General features: G+C 44.9%; 1 protein-coding gene across 6 annotated transcripts in view; it reads right to left on the bottom strand.

The window, feature by feature from the left end:
• The window catches only part of rin2a (Ras and Rab interactor 2a), a 59355-nt gene that overhangs the window by 6994 nt on the left and 35452 nt on the right, over window positions 1-16909 (bottom strand). For all 6 annotated transcript variants that reach the window (XR_012947582.1, XR_012947583.1, XM_076077516.1 and 3 more), the window contains 3 exons: window positions 5928-7559; window positions 270-578; window positions 39-170 (listed from right to left, as the gene is read on the bottom strand). Coding sequence is in view for 4 of the 6 variants with exons in the window: in XM_076077516.1 (XP_075933631.1) it covers window positions 39-170; window positions 270-578; window positions 5928-7559 (2073 nt within the window). In the remaining 2 variants the exon portion in view is untranslated. The remainder of the gene's footprint in view (window positions 1-38; window positions 171-269; window positions 579-5927; window positions 7560-16909) is intronic.

Raw genomic sequence — 16909 nt, 5'->3', positions numbered from 1 at the left:
AGAAGGGGGAAAGGAAACATTGGTTTCAACAAACTCACCTTCTCCGTGGAGCAGGGAGGGGTCCAGCAGCTCCATCATGTAAAGTATCTCGTTGTCCAGCTGGGGCATGTCGCACTGGGCCAACACATAGGTCAGCATCGGCAGGAAGTCATCAGCACCGTACAGACGACCTGAGAGGCACACGGATCATTTGATACTTTTTACACATCTTGTATTTTATTAACTCGTTATCATACTGCAGAAAATAGGTGAGACGATTAAATGTCTACCCGAGTTGTCCTCCATGATGGTGTAGATGAGCTTGCAGACCCTCAGCAGCATGGAGACCTTCTTCTCAGGAGAGTACAGTTTACTCATGGTGTGTAACTTGTGCCTGATCTTCTCTATGGCCACAGGGTCCGGCGGCGGCGTGTTGGCCACGCCCATCTCCTGCGGCTGCCGGGCCTTGGCCAGCGATAGGTTCTCCCTCAGCTCCCTCCACTCCCCGCTGCGCACCTGGAACTCCTGCAGGGCGGCGCTCACCACCGGTTTGAGAGTCTTCAGGACGCACTTGTGCATGGCCTTCTCCAGGACTCGGTCTGGGGGAGAAGAGGGAACAGGTGAGCTTTTTCACAGGGACAGTACTAGGATCCATTGAAGCCAAATCGAATTCAAACTTCTGATTTTCATCTGAATACAAGAGGACAGACGTAGGCCACTGTGTGCCTCTCATGTATTTCTGCAGCACGGATGCATTTACAACAGCTCTTTTGTGCTCCTGTTTGATATGTGAACAAACTACAGGATGACTCAGATAACAGCCTCTGGGAAGAGTCCACAGATCACTCTGACTTGTGTCTGAAGACAGGCACGTAGCCGCTCTGTCTAATGCCTAATTCAACACCACGGTCAAGGTTAACATCACATTCCTTATCGTCTTGTTAGTCAGGACCTCCAAGCTTCCTGCTGTGTGAAACCCAAGCTGTCACTGTTGTTCACCATGGCTATAGATCAAAGTCAAAGACAGTTGAGTGTGTTGTTGTGTAGGGATTTCTTTCAATATTTCTGTTCCAATCATAACTAGAACCAGAAGAAACTGTACGTGACAAAGCTGGCGTTGGTGCGTTTACTGGTGAGGCAAATGAAGTCGTCATACTGTGGCGCGAACCGTCAACTTCACAAACAAATGTGCAAATTGACTTAGCTGGCAAAGGACCCCAGAACCTGAATGAAAAACCAAAAGGGAATCTGTAAAGTCTCAGGAAGCGAAATATCTTTGAGCTGGACGGAGCTGGCACTTCAAACGACGGGCTGAATGAACAGCGCCATTCTCAAGATCATTGTGTCTTCATTACTCTGAAAATATAAGGTGACTAAAGATGGAACCCATATTTTCAGTTTCATCAACCAAAGGCTGTCCACACAGCAACAGTGTCAACATCAGCGTTTACGAGCTCCGACTAGCACAAACAGTGCTATCATGCTGCAGACAGGAGGGAGGCCAAACCACAGCAATGCTGAATAAGGACCGAGTGTGTGCCGGCTGTCTCTGTGCATTTTGCTGACTTTCCTCCAGAAAGTGATGAAGTCAGCAGTTTTTTTTTTTGTTGGCTGAGCACATCTGCAGACACAGATTTTACTTTCCGCCACAGCACGACGGCATCCAGCTTCTGCCATTCACAGCGATCGGTCTCCGTCAGTCAGTAGGAGTTGTTGAATTCCACCTCCATTGCTGATCTCACTGGAAACTTTGCCACACCCACATTACTGCTACCTGCTGACTCCTACAGATGGCACATTCTCACTTCCTCATTCGACTGCACACTGGCAGAGCTGCCAGCAAGTAGCATGTGTTGTGTTTGTTCAGACACCGATGATGAGACTGATAACTTTCCTGTTCCTGGAGGAGACTCTCTTTAACTTCACCATTTCCACTTATTTTTTATGAAAAAGAAAACGTGTCCAACTGGAAACACCCGTCCTCTTACCATTTGATGTTCAGTTTTACTGAAACTACCTGTGGCTGGACTTCAAAACGTCAGAATGACTCTCAGAGAGAGAGAATAAAACTGTTAGGAAATGGTGCACAACATACAAGGAGAAGATTAAAGATTTAACTCTCAAACTCGTCCCTTTTTCAAAAGACTAATGGAAACAATCATTTAGACACAAATTCAAGACAAAAAAGCTTTTTCTTAAACGTCCCTTGTGTCACAATTTTGTATTATAGAGCTGCAACTAATGACTACTCTGACAATTATTTTCTAAAGATAATGAAAAATGTCCATCACAAGAACCCGTTGAAGTCTTCAAATGTCTGGTTTGGTCCAAATCCCAAAGAAACTTCCTATGAAAGAGAAGTGTGAGAAGCAGCAAATATTCACATGAGACCAGTAGGAACCAGACACTGGAGGGAACAGCTCCAGCAGTTACTTTATGAAGCAGAATAATTGACAATAAAAAATAATCGAGGGCCTGAATGAAGAGACTAATAATCTGAAGTCTTAATTGCATAAAAAGCACCTTTTTCTCTTATTCATTTCCTAATACTCGTCCTACCAGACCCCCACAGGTCTGCTACAGTGAGTAACAACAGGAAACAGTGGCAACATTCTTCTTCTGGGCGTTAAGTAAATGGCTCTGTGTTCATGTCATTCTAATACCAACTGCACAAAGTAAAGTAGTGCATCTTACAGCTTTAGTGTACTGTCACTGTGGTCATAGGTTCACCTCAGTGAGGACCGACCCTCTTCGTCCTGAATTCACCACATTAAACCGACGGTAGAAAACACAGCGGAGCCGGTCTGCTTAAGGTCAGCCCAGAAACAGGCAATCGGACACAGACACACTTTTAATTGGACCTCTTCATGCTTGATAAAAGCATCTGTCCTTTTCTAGCCTTCAACTAAACACCTCGTCAACTTCAACACTAAAGAGGGGAATCCACACTTCTGTTTTTGTCATTGGAGTTTTCACTTTATTTCCTTCAATGTTCACCAATTATTTAAAGAAACTATTTTATTTCCTGTGTGCTCGAGGATTTCAACCAAACAGATGTTTTTGAGCAGATAGAATGGCATTGACATGTAGACACAACACTGCGTGTCCTCCTAAAGATAGCCCGGTGTAGTCTGTCTATGGGTCCTGTCCTCATGCATGGATGGCTCACTTCCTGCTTCCATTTCATTCATCTGAAGAACAGCCTCTGTGCCTCGGCTCACACAAACAAGCAGCTTGAGGGACCAGTTTTGAAAAACCAAAAGAGTGGTTTATTCTCTCGACTTCTACTGAATGGATCGGAGTGATTGGAGGAATTATGGAGGCCTCGTTTAGATTCAAGCTAATATCTGAGACATTCTAACACAAACACAGCAAAGCACCAGAGCTAGTCTTTCTTTCAAAACTAGCTGTTGTCACGTTCCCATAAAAGTGTGGTGCATCATTTGACTCTTGTACTGAACAAACGGCTATGAAGAATGTCAAAAAGGTATTACAGCCAAATGCAAAACTGATCCTGCAAATAAGTAAGGAGAGGAAAGTCAATATATTTATTTCACCACTCAATGCATTATTATTTCTCATGTGACTATTTTATCACAGATAATATTCAGTCAATAACATTCACTTCACTTTGACGCTTGGTAGTGAAAGCCCTCAGCTCTTATCCAGCTGCTGATGTTACCATGAGCACATGAACACATGAGCACTTAGTGACGAGGAGAGCCTCGTCACATCCTGGGCCCACATACACACAGTGGCCTGATGAGTGAGCTCCAGATGGAACATCTTGCATATATGAAACTCTGATTGTCTGCCCTTCATTTCTTTGTATCTATGTCACTTACATGTGCTTTACTCTTCATGCTATTTAAGGAAGTAATATAAAAGACCAAATAGTGTGTGAAAAAAACAGGAGTCCACATTTACATTAAATACTGCATGAAAGAACGGTCATACCAAATACTGCACATTACTCTAAAGCAAGGACAGTGGAAGAGAGAGAGACAGAGAGAGACAGAGAGACAGAGAGAGAGAGAGAGCAAAGAGAAAACACATGAGCAAGAACAAATACAAAGAGGGTGTCAGAAGGACAGAGTAAGACAGAAAGTGGAGGGGGCTCGCCTTAGATCCTCTCTCTCTGATTGGAGAGTTGGTTTAAAAAGAAGTGAGTGAGAGTAAGACGGCGATTGTACGACTTGGCAGACAGTCACCAGAATGCATCTGGGCCTTTGGGTTGAACAGAAAACTCTCTGAAGCTGCCACAACAACATGTTGTGCAACCAATCCAAGAATTGAAAAAACGCAGCAGTTCCCATTGTGTCCTTCCTGTGGAAGAAAGAGCATTGAGAAAACAGGCGAGGAGCAACCACCACTCGACACACAAAGACATCGAGATACTCATTTAGATTCTTTGCCTTTTGCTTCAGAATTGTAGTTGTCAATCAAAGCTAATACTTTAAAACTTTGATAATCTTGGTTTCTTCATTGTCATTTTTGGGGCACTTCATGCCATATTAGAGAGAGTACACCTGGCTACTTAAATCTCTCCCTTTTCAAATTTAACTCAAACATGGAGAAAACAAATTCATAAAAGTGGTCAATGATTTGTGTTGACATTTTGATCGGTAGAAATGTATTTATTTAGATTTTGAATTCATTTTCCAAACAATGTTGACATGAACTAAATGCATCACTTCTTGTGCGCCAAAGGACTTTTGTCTGGAAAAGACCTCACAGCGGATGTTCAGAGCTGTCCATGCTGCGTGGCCTCAGTCACACACAGCAAGGGCAAATGTTTTGTTACATCTCTTCCATAAACTTATTGGACATGTCAGACACAGATTAGAAAAAGAAAGCATCAGAGATCAATATATCCTGACATCATAGTGATGTCATCAGGATTGTTTTATAGTCTCCCTCCAGAGCCACAGAGGACATTATAGAGTTTCACAGGCTAAGTAGTAATACAATCGTTGAAGTTCTCCTTAAATAAAATGTTGGTCTTTGAAAATGATCAAACAACAGATGCTGACATTGCCACCAATAACATTTTCTAAAAGCATTTAAGATTCATGTCATTATGATGAATTGATGCCAGTAGAAACAGGTTGCTTCCACAGCCCCCTTCCTACTGAGATAAAACCCTCTTTGTGCTCTCTGTTTACATGTTGCTAGTCCAAGGTCTAATGCAGCCACTGAATCTTGGCCCAAATGAATCAGAGCGTTCTTCCGGCAGGTGCGAGTGTGCATTATGTGTCCATGTGGTTGTGTCATGTTGCTGTTGTAAAATGCAATAAAGGACGGATATAATAAAGGGAAATAGCAGTGCTAAGATTGTTTCAACACCATGTTCATCTGTCCTTAATTTCTTTTTCAAATGGATCCTGACTGACCAGCATCCATGACAACACACAATTAACTAAGTTTAGCCCGATGGCCACGGCTTCACCCGGAATGTACGCATACGAAGAAACTCGCATGCACACGTCCAGTTGCAAGCACGCGAGGACAAGTTTTCCAACGTCTTCACTGCAAAAATATTGAAACGAAACTGCTGTGTCTGCAACGCGCTCTTCTGTGACATCATGTTTCCGTAGCATCTAAGATTCCTCCATGAATACATCACATCATTTACGCTTCCTAAAAGTAATCACTAAAATATTAGCAAACGCATGCAGAAATGACTCCCATCACCATCCTTGTTGAGTTGAGTACGAGGTCACAATGCTTAAAAAAATGTTTTGCATTTGATTGTTGCAATCGAGCAGTCCCAGCATTTCAGCAGTTGACCAAACGGTTAAGCACACGACATACTGACAGCCACGATTACTATTGTTAAAGCATTCAGCTGAATTGTTTTCAGTTACATCTGTAGTACACGAGCCACGGCTAGTAAAATAACAACAGTATGGGTTAAAGATAGTGGAACTGTTTCATTTGGTACTCACCGATCTGGTCTTCAGGAATGAGGCTCTCGATTGGTGGCTCCAGTTCGGAGCTCTGTCTCAGGTAGCTCTTCATCTGAGTGATAAACTGGCGGAGAGTCTGCATCAGCTCCAGTCCGGAGGCGTAGCCCTGCCAGGGCTGCGTGCCCGCACCCTCGCCCATGTAGCTCAGGTAGTCCTGCACCAGGCAGCCGAAGTACGAGCCTTTGTCCCTGGACAGCTCCACCACCCTGCGGATCGCCCTCTTCTCAGGCGTCAGCAGCGAGTTAAACACGCCGCTCATCTTACGCAGCTGCCCTCGCAGTGCCCTCTGCAGGACCAACGCGCCGGCGCTGGGGCGCCGCTTCAGGCGGTGGCCCGGCGGCACCATGGTCAGGTCCTGGTCTTGCTCCTGGTCGCTCTCGAGGCCGACACCATAGTCGTGGTCCTCTTCGTCGTCGTCGTCCTCATCTTCATCGTCGTCCTCCGTGCTGCAGCAGGGCAGATGGGATGGTGGGAGCGAGAGGGGAAGGTGGGTGTTAAAGTCAGCCACCGTCGGGGGACTGGGGTCATGCAGAGCGGGAAGGAAGGAGGCTGAGGACTGGGAGAAATCCAGAGAGTCTGAGGAATCGGTAGAGAGGCTCATGTCACTTAGCCGCTGGCCGCCACCGCTGCATTCCTCGTCTGCTTCTTCTTCGTCTTCTCCTGTCACATCTGCCTGCTTGCTTGTTGTCATCAGCGTGGGGTCTGGAGGACTACTGGATTCCTGGGCGGGGGTACTGGTGGCATTACGTTGAGACAGCTTGGCCCTCATGATAGCCCTCTCAATAGTCTGTTCCTCCAGTGCCAAATGACACTGGGCATCCTCCTGGCTGGATGATGGTGAGGCCTTGGCCTGACGGGGAGAGGAGAGGGATGACAGAGAGATGGCCAGAGAGGGCCGGGGGATGGATATAGGGGAGCTGATGTTGAGTCTCTTGGGTGGGGAGGATGAGGGGCTGATGCTTAGCGAGGAGCCCAGACGAGAAAGGAGGCTGCTGCCCCTCTCCCTCTCCTCCACCTTCTCCTTGGGGACATTGATCCAGGGGATCTTCTCTGGCATACTGCGCTGTCGGAGAGGAGCGGCTGAGCGTTGCGGCACAATGCGTGGTGGGGGTGGACGTGGAGGTGGAGACCGCCGCACACTGTCTGTAGACCTTATCTTCTGACTGCTGCTGGTTTGGCTGTTATCGTCCTGTAGCTCTGGGTTTCTGTCAAATCGCTGAAGTTCGTTTTGACCTGACTGGCTGCTGTCACTTTGATCTGCGATACAAACCTGAGGACTGTCTCCACAAGCGTGTTGAGTTTCCTTGTCGTCGGTTTCCAGGCCGTCGCTAACGGGTTCCTCCCTCAGGCCTTTCTTTGCTGTACCAGAGGGATTTGAGGTGGTGCTGTGGTCGCCATCTGGTTGGTGAACCTTTATGAAGAGGGGGTTGATGAAGCAAAGTGCTCCGTTGGACTGGCAACACTCGAGCTCTGATGGGGTGCGAGTTCGAAGCCGAGGACGCCCCGGAGAGGTGGCCAAGGAGACAGGGGGAGGTGGTCTCTCGGGAGCAGCTATTCCTGAAAAGGAGACTGAGTCCTTCCTTCTGTGGCACGCCTGAGCATCCCAGAAACCTGAGTGAGACAGAGAGAGAAATCTCAATAATGTGGACAATAATATTACAACATGTTAGTGTCTGGGCCCCGTCTCATTCCTGGGGGTTAATATAGTAGTATGTGGTTTGAAGCAAACATTAGCTCGGCCAAACTTGGACTTCAGATTCTGTAGCTACAGATTCTGTAGCTTTTTCAGACAAAATAATTAAAAGATTGGACTCACGATGTATCAAAATTGATGCAGAAGAACCAGAGATAGCGTCTTTGTTCTTCCATGCATTGTTCTTCCTTGTCAATGAATAAATTACCCGCAGTCGACTGCCGACAGTTCGGTTAGAGATTTCGGTGTAGTTTGCTAGTAGCAGCTAATGTAGCATGGCGCATCTTGACTGCCATAGAGACCTCCAAATTCTTTAATTTTCATACTTATAGTCTTCAGGCCCAACGACACTGACTCAAGTGATCACTGGAGGACACATGTAAGACTTCACACAGACTATTAGGATGAAGTTGTACTCCCCAATACCTGCAAACAGACTTTAATGTGTAAAATTGGTGGAGTTCCCCCTTTAGCAAACAAAAATGTCAGATGTTTTCAGTCAATAATGGGGCTTTTTTTGAAAGCATGAATTTCCGTCACTATTGAGGGCCAACAATTGGAGATGTAACAGTACATTCATTGTAAAGTGAGTACACACCACACTTTGGTTTGGTAAGCCCTGTGAACATTATAATTATAGTCAAATGCAGTCAATTTACAGTATGTTAGTAGGGCACACAAGAACATCTATTACCTTGTTCCAATAATGGTGCATTCACCATTACGTTCACCATTGCGTTACATACAAAGTCTATGCACAGACGCGATGAGACTGGAGTGACGCGAATTTGCGATGGCAAAGTCGGGCGAAGTCGCACAAATTTGCTTCAAACGCCCCAAATTTTCCAACTTCTGCAAAAAAATGGCGTGGCGCTGTGGCGCGATAGCCTATCAGCGTTGAGATGTTTCTCCTGTCATCACTGACTTCCTGCCGTTGTTGAATCAGGAAATAAATACTGTAGCCGTCTGTGTTCACCCAGAGCTCTACGATACCTCATATCAATAGAGACCGGACCAAACTATGTGTATAAATGTGTGCGTGTGTGTAAACCTAGCGGAGAGAACTAACTAAACATGAATTCAGACTTTTTACAAATCGGCATCATTACGTAGTTATTCCGGAGTCCCTTTTTGTCTGTTTATTGCCGTTAAATCACAGCCAAATCTGTTTATTTTGGGTTCATACAGCTGTAGTAAACAGACGTGTGGCTAAACAGAGCACAGAGCAGCAGCGACAGAGCACAGAGCAGCAGCGACAGAGCACAGAGCAGCAGCACATCACCAGCCTGTAGTGTGATAAACCGGAAGCAGGAACTTCCAACATGGCCATTCTGTGTGGAGATTGCAAACTCGCATACTCACAGTTAAGGGACGATTTTCACCGCCTAGAGTCTGAAGTCCGGAAAAGGGAACAGCTGATCGACGGATTCGTATCCGTGGCGGCGGCCCAGGCAAAGCATATCTCATCTATGCAATCTCAACTGGTCTCGGACACTGCGGACACTGTTCCCTGGCTACCCGGCCCTGCGGACGGGGAGGAGAGTCGGTCCTCCGACCACGAGCTGAGAGGACCTGCTATAGACCCGACCCATAGCTCCACTCCGAAACCGGCATCCTGGACAGAGGTGGTACGCCGCGGCCTCATGAGAAAACCAGCTGGGGAGTTTCCGTTAACCACCTCCAACCACTTCGCAGTCCTGACGGAGAATACTCCCTCCCGGGCTTCCTCTACCCTTCACCCCTACTCGTTGGCGCAGACGGAGGTAACTCAACGGTTAGATGCAAGGCTTAGCGAGATAGAAGTACGTCTCCGCAGCATGGAAGCTAAGATGCTGGTGACTGCGGGCATAGCAGGTGCGGCCCAAACAGACGTGGCTCCCACTAGCCGTCTCCCTGCAGCCACCGAGCAGCCGGGGGGCCGGGTGACTGCTCCCGGGAGGCACTCGACTCGCCAGCAGCCACCTTGCGTTACAAACGGGTCTTCCGCACCCAGCAGAGTTGATTTCTCAGCTGAGAGACCAACTCTGGTCATAGGTAGCTCTATTCTGAGAAACGTGAAGCTAGCGAAACCAGAGGCTACAGTTACATGTATACCCGGGGCCAGAGCAGGCGACATTGAGTCCTATCTGAAAGTACTGGCTAAAGATAACCGTAAATACAGTAAGATTGTTATTCATGTCGGCGGGAATGACACCCGACTACGGCTCTCTGAGATCACTAAAGTAAATGTGGAATCTGTGTGTACATACGCAAAAGCCATGTCGGACTCCGTAGTTTTCTCTGGCCCGCTCCCGAATCTGACCAATGATGAAATGTTTAGCCGCATGTCATCGTTTCACCGCTGGCTGTCTTGGTGGTGCCCAGTAAACAATGTGGGCTTCGTAGACAACTGGGACACTTTCTGGGGAAAACCTGGTCTGCTTAGGAGGGACGGCATTCATCCCACTTTGGATGGAGCAGATCTCATTTCTTCAAATCTGACCCAGTTTCTGTATGGACCTGGTCCATGACAACCCAGAGTTCAGACCAGGAAGCAGAGTTGCAGTCTTACACACTCCTCTGCACTTCCATTAGAGCAGTTACTCACCCAAAACCACATAGAGACTGTGTCTGCCCCACGGCCACTTAAATTAATTAAATCAGAAATAAACGATCGAGGAGTTAAACAAAATAACCTAATCCAAGTTAAAACTACCGCAACAGTGCAACAAAATAGGATAATTAAATGTGGACTCTTAAATATCAGATCTTTGTCATCTAAAGCTGTATTAGTAAATGAGCTAATATCAGATAATCATATTGATTTATTTTGTCTTACTGAAACCCGGCTGTGTAATGAAGAATATGTCAGCCTAAATTAATCAACTCCTCCAAGTCATATCAATACTCACGTTCCTCGAGGCACCGGCTGAGGAGGTGGAGTAGCAGCCATCTTTGACTCAAGCCTATTATTAAACCCTAAACCTAAACTAGATTATAACTCATTTGAACGCCTGGTTCTTAGTCTTTCACACCCAACGTGGAAAACAATACAGCCAGTTATATATGTTATAGTGTACCGAGCCCCAGGTCCGTATTCTGAATTTCTATCGGAATTTTCTCAGTTTTTATCAAGTCTAGTCCTTAAAACAGATAAAGTAATTATTGTAGGTGACTTTAATATTCATGTGGCTGTCGAGAACAATAGCCTCAGTACTGCATTTATCTTATTATTAGATTCGATTGGTTTCTGTCAGAATGTACAGAAACCCACTCACTGTTTTAACCCTTGACCTGGTTCTGACTTATGGCATTAACATAGAAGATTTAATAGTCTTTCCACAGAACCCTCTTTTATCGGACCATTATCTAATAACCTTTGAATTCCTACTAACGGAGTGTACACCGGTAAGCAAGAGTTACTACACTAGATGTTTATCTGATGGTACCGTAGCTCAATTTAAAGAAGTGATTCCGTCTTTATTTAACTCAATACCACACTTCAATATAACAGAGGACTGCTGTGGTAACTTTGGTCCTACCCAGATTGATCATCTTGTTGATAGTGCTACAAGCTCACTGAGAAGGACACTAGACTCTATTGGTCCTTTAAAAAAGAAGTTAGTAAAACAAAGGAGGTTCGCTCCATGGTATAACCCTCAAACACGCAAATTAAAGCAAACATCGCGAAAACTTGAAAGAACATGGCGTTCCAATAACTTGGAAGAATCTCGGTTAGTCTGGCGAGACAGTCTTAAAACGTATAAGAAGGCCCTCCGTAATGCCAGAGCAGCTCATCGTTAATAGAGAAAAATAAGAACAACCCCAGGTTTCTCTTCAGCACTGTAGCCAGGCTGACAGAGAGTCACAGCTCTGTTGTGCCGAGTATCCCTATAGACCTCAGTAGTAATGACTTCATGAACTTCTTTAATGATACGATTATAGCTATTAGAGAGAACATTAATAATCTCCTGCCCTCGACTAGTACCGATCTTTCCACAAATAGATTAACCTTAGAAACAGCTGTAAACCCTGATATATGTTTAGATGGCTTCACTCCCATCGACCTTGACAAACTGACTTCAACAATTTTTACGTCTAAACCTTCTACCTGTCTCTTAGACCCTATACCGACTAGGTTGCTTAAAGAAGTGCTACCACTAATTAGCACGACTTTATTAGATATGATCAACCTGTCTTTACTAACAGGCCATGTACCACAGTCCTTCAAAATAGCTGTAATTAAACCTCTTCTTAAGAAGCCCACTCTCGATCCAGAGGTGTTGGCCAACTACAGACCGATCTCTAACCTTCCCTTTCTCTCTAAGATCCTTGAGAAAGCAGTTGCAAATCAGTTGTGTGACTTTCTACGTAACAATAGCTTATTTGAGGATTTTCAGTCAGGATTTAGAAAGCATCATAGCACAGAGACAGCTCTGGTAAAAATAACTAATGACCTTCTAATCGCATCAGACAAAGGACTCGTCTCTGTTCTTGTCCTGTTAGACCTTAGTGTTGCGTTCGACACTATAGACCACTACATTCTGTTGCAGAGACTAGAACATTATATTGGCATCAAGGGAACCGCACTGAATTTGTTTGGATCCTATTTATCGGATCGATCTCAGTTTGTTTATGTAAACGATGAAGCCTCGATGAAGACCAACGTCAATTATGGAGTTCCACAAGGTTCTGTGCTTGGACCAATCTTGTTCACCTTATATATGCTTCCTTTGGGCAATATTATCAGAAAGCACTCTATAAACTTTCATTGTTATGCAGATGATACTCAATTATATATATATCGATCAAACCAGATGAAACCAATCAGCTTGCTAAACTGCAAGCATGTCTTAAGGACATAAAAACCTGGATGACCTGCAACTTCCTGATGTTAAACTCAGACAAAACTGAAGTTATTCTACTGGGCCCAGAGCACCTCTGAAATCGGTTGTCTGGTGATGTGGTTTCTCTGGATGGCATTGCGCTGGCATCCAACAGCACCGTAAAGAATCTTGGAGTTACCTTTGATCAGGATTTGTCTTTTAACTCTCAGATAAAACTAATTTCTAGGACTGCCTTTTTTCACCTACGTAATATTTCAAAGATCAGGCACATCCTGTCTCAAGGCGATGCAGAGAAATTAGTTCATGCATTTGTTACCTCTAGACTAGATTACTGCAATTCCTTATTTTCAGGCTGCTCTAATAAGTCTCTGACATTTCTCCAGTTGATTCAGAATGCTGCAGCTCGTGTACTAACAAGAACTAAGAAAAGAGATCATATTACTCCTGTATTAGCTTCTCTGCACTGGCTCCCTGTAAAATCTAGAATAGAATTTAAAATCCTTTTACTTACCTACAAAGCTCAAATTGGTCAGGCACCATCATATCTTAAAGAGCTTATAGTACCATACTGCCCTACTAGAGAGCTGCGCTCCATTAATTCAGGGTTACTTGTGGTTCCTAGAGTCTTAAAAAGTAGGATGGGAGCCAGAGCCTTCAGTTATCAAGCACCTCTTTTGTGGAACCAGCTTCCCGTTTTAGTCCGGGGGGCAGACACACTCACACATTTAAGAGTAGGCTTAAGACTTTCCTCTTTGATAGTGCTTATAGTTAGGGCTGGCTCTGGTTTGCCTTGGAGCGGTCCTTAGACAAACTGGTATAGCCAAAAACTACAGGGGGACTTCCTAGGATAAACTGAACCCGTCTGTCTGTATGCATTGATGTCCCATTAATGCTCACTACTAACTTTACTTCTTCCCCGGAGTATTTGTGCTTTCTCGCCTCACAGGTTCCCATGACCCCAGTTTTATCTGGACACTGGTCCTTCCACCAGCCATGGCCCTGCTGACATCTACTACGATCTTCATTATTAACATTATTACCCCTATTACCGATACCATTAATGCACAGTACTGACTTTGTCTCTTCCCCGGAGTCCTTGTGCTTTCTCTCCTCACAGGTTTCCATGGAGCATGGTTTCATCTGGACCCTGGTCTTCCCTCCTACCATGGCCCTGCTGACTCCAACTGCTAATATCACTTTTATTATTACTCACATTACTAATTCATATTACCGATACCATTAATTCACATTATTGACCTGCTTCTTCACCAGTGTCTCTGTGCTTTCTCGCCTCACAGGTTCCTGTGTATCCGGGTTATACCTGGACCAGGTCTTGCCTCCTGCTGTGGTTCTGTTATACATTGAATGTGCTGTAATTCACTTATCCTGTTCCACACATGACATCTATTGCACTTCTGTCCATCCTGGGAGAGGAATCCCTCCTCTATTGCTCTCCCACAGGTCTCTTCCTCTTTTCTCCCCGTTAAAGGGGTTTTTTGGGGGAGTTTTTCCTGTTCCGATGTGAGGGTCCCGGGACAAGAGGATGTCAAATGTGTAAATATTGTAAAGCCCTCTAAGGCAAATTTGTAATTTGTGATTTTGGGCTATACAAAAATTAATTGAATTTAATTGAATTGAATAGACACAGTGAATACAGCTCGATAAAATCCACGGAGCTCCTCTGGACAATGTTATGAACCCAGACATGACGGCGTTTAGTTTCCCGTGATATCTGGGACTTCCACAACACGTACTAAGCAGAAATAGAGGTTATTTTTTCCATGGTTAATGGCGGATAGTTGAACGGCTTCCGGCACGTCCAGCGCGATTCACGCGAATGAACACAAATAGTCCCCGGCAAGACTGGCGGCGCGAATGACGCGAATGGCGCGATTAACGCGGCGCGAATGGTGTGAACACGGCATTACCCTAACCCAGGGGTTGGCAACCTGCGGCTCGCGAGCCGCATGCGGCTCTTCAGCCCCTCTGTTGCGGCTCCCTGAGTCTACATCAGGGGTCCCCAACTGGCGGACCGGATCCGGACCCAAGACCTAAATCCTATAGATAATTCGGAATTATACATATTAGGCACTGAGTTTATACTTTAACCGGCGCTTCTTATTCAGCCGTTACGGCACTTGTTCGGCGGTGCAGGTAACACACCGACCAATGCATTGCAAATCACATCACCTGATGCAGCTCAGCCAATCAAACATGAGTATTCTGACAAGTTTCCTGACTCCAGCGAGGTTTACACACACGTGACACACGTGACTGAGACGAGAAAATAGAAAGAAGAGCAGGAACATTGCGCTAATAGAAGAAGTTATCTCGCATGACGTTCTCCAAAAAGAGAAACGTGTTCAGAGAGAATATAATTTATAAGCAAGAATGAACAGAATCTTATATGTTAATTATTCCCACAGGCAGTTAAATCCTCTACCCCTGTCAAGCGCTTTTCCCTGCAGGTGGCTAATCATGATTTTCAGACCCCCGCCCTCTGTAAACTATCAATGGATAAATCCAAAAAAAGAAAAGTCACGGAGGAAAATAGAGAGTTTAACTCTGCGTGGACGTCTTCATTTGCTTTCACTGCCAACGATGCTGACTTACCTGTATGCTTCCAGAACAAGCACACAGCATTTGCCTAAAAGTGTCACGCTGGAGATGAGCGAAAAAGAGCGATTTCTCAGCTGCTGCAGCAAACTCTCCTCTTCATAAGAGTTTGATATTGTTATAACAGGTAAAATTGCAATAAAATGTCAAGAATTGTCTTTATTCTTGTTCTATATTTTCATAAATACAACAAACTATAGTTTTTGTACATATAATATAACCAGTGGGGGGCCGTGCATTTTCTACCTGGGCCTTCACTGCTGTCCTGCAGCTGAAATACCACCTTATAACCACATGATGGCGCCAGAGCTATTATTCATTTTTAAGGCTGTAACTATGTACATCTTCGTATTAAACTGTTTGGTACGAGTCGTTTGAATAATGCTAGAGCATTTAGAAAATGCAAAAGCCTAAATTCAGGAAAATATAATGTTCTCAGCTGGTCTGGCTGTGGGATCCGCCATCATTCCTTAATGACAAGCCGCGACCCAAAGAGATTATCATAGGATTTTACTTTCACAACTTGAACATTGAACGTACTGCTCTGCAATGTCTTTCCTCGTCTCAGCCCCGTGTCATGGTGTGTTTTACATCTCACTCGGGTCAGAATGCCCATATTTGATTGGCTGAGCTGCATCACGTGATGTGATTCACTACCCATCAGCCTCTGCTGTTAAGTTTCGTTTCACGATAGTCACGTGCTCGCCCACTGACCAATCACAGCGCACTCTGCACCTCGCGGCAGAGCTACACATGGACACTGAGCGGCATGTAATGCTGACGTCATTATAGGCCGGCGCGCAGGTGCTGACACATCAAAGAATACGCCCAACATGTCAAACTAAAGATCTGATTGGTTGAACACTATGACAATCAACAATATCGTCCCCATTCACTTAAACTGCACATGGATGCACGTGTGAGTCTGCAGGCCTCGGGCCTCTGTTCTTACCTAGAGACACAGAGGTGAGATCTGATTGGATAAAAGCTCTACTTAAAACAAGCTGCACTGGAAGCAGAGCAACTGAGGAAGACAGTAGCTGTGCAATGAGAACATAAGATAATGGGAAAAATATTATTATAAATTATAATACATGTCGTGTATTTAAGAAAAATTATAAAATTATAAAATAGATATAACTTTGTGATTCTGTTTAGGCCAGCAGAGAAGGCCTTGCAGGCCCGCCACTGAATATAACTATATATAAAACTTTATAAGCTGTGATATCAAATAGCTTTTGCGGCTCCAGACACATTTTATTTGGTGGTAAATAGGGCAAAATGGCTCTTTGGATAGAAAAGGTTGCCGACCCCTGTCCTAACCAAACAACACTGGCCCAGATCATAGCATCAAACAATGGAAAGCAGCAGTCAAAAACATTTATTGGCAAAGATTTGTCCGAAAAAAAGCTCCACTGAACACGCAAACTCATGTGTGATGGCATCACCTGGGAAGGTCAATGACTGGTCCTAGTATAAAACAGACTCCCCTTAGTGCAGTGGCGGGTCGTGCATTTTATACCTGGGCCTGCACTCGTAAAAATGAAGCTCAACACCTACAAACACACTATGAGTGCAGATACATGAATACCCGCATGACGGGATGCGGCGGCATTAACGAACAATGCATATAGTCAAAATCAATTCAGCTAAAACACGCATTCCACCACACACTCAAGAGCACGGGCCATTCAACTATTATTCATATTAGAGGGAACAATATTACCCATATCATGAAAACGACACCATAGACAAATTAACAGAGCGATAACTCTCCTATCACTCCCTCCAGGAAATACACGACTCCATAATTCTTGTTACTGACG

The sequence above is a fragment of the Anarhichas minor genome, unplaced genomic scaffold, assembly GCF_050575085.1.
Source record: "Anarhichas minor isolate MPS153535 unplaced genomic scaffold, ASM5057508v1 ptg000060l, whole genome shotgun sequence".
NCBI classification, from domain to species: Eukaryota; Metazoa; Chordata; class Actinopteri; order Perciformes; family Anarhichadidae; genus Anarhichas; species Anarhichas minor.
Note: the sequence above shows the minus strand (reverse complement) of the source record. Positions and strands in the feature narration are given on the sequence as shown.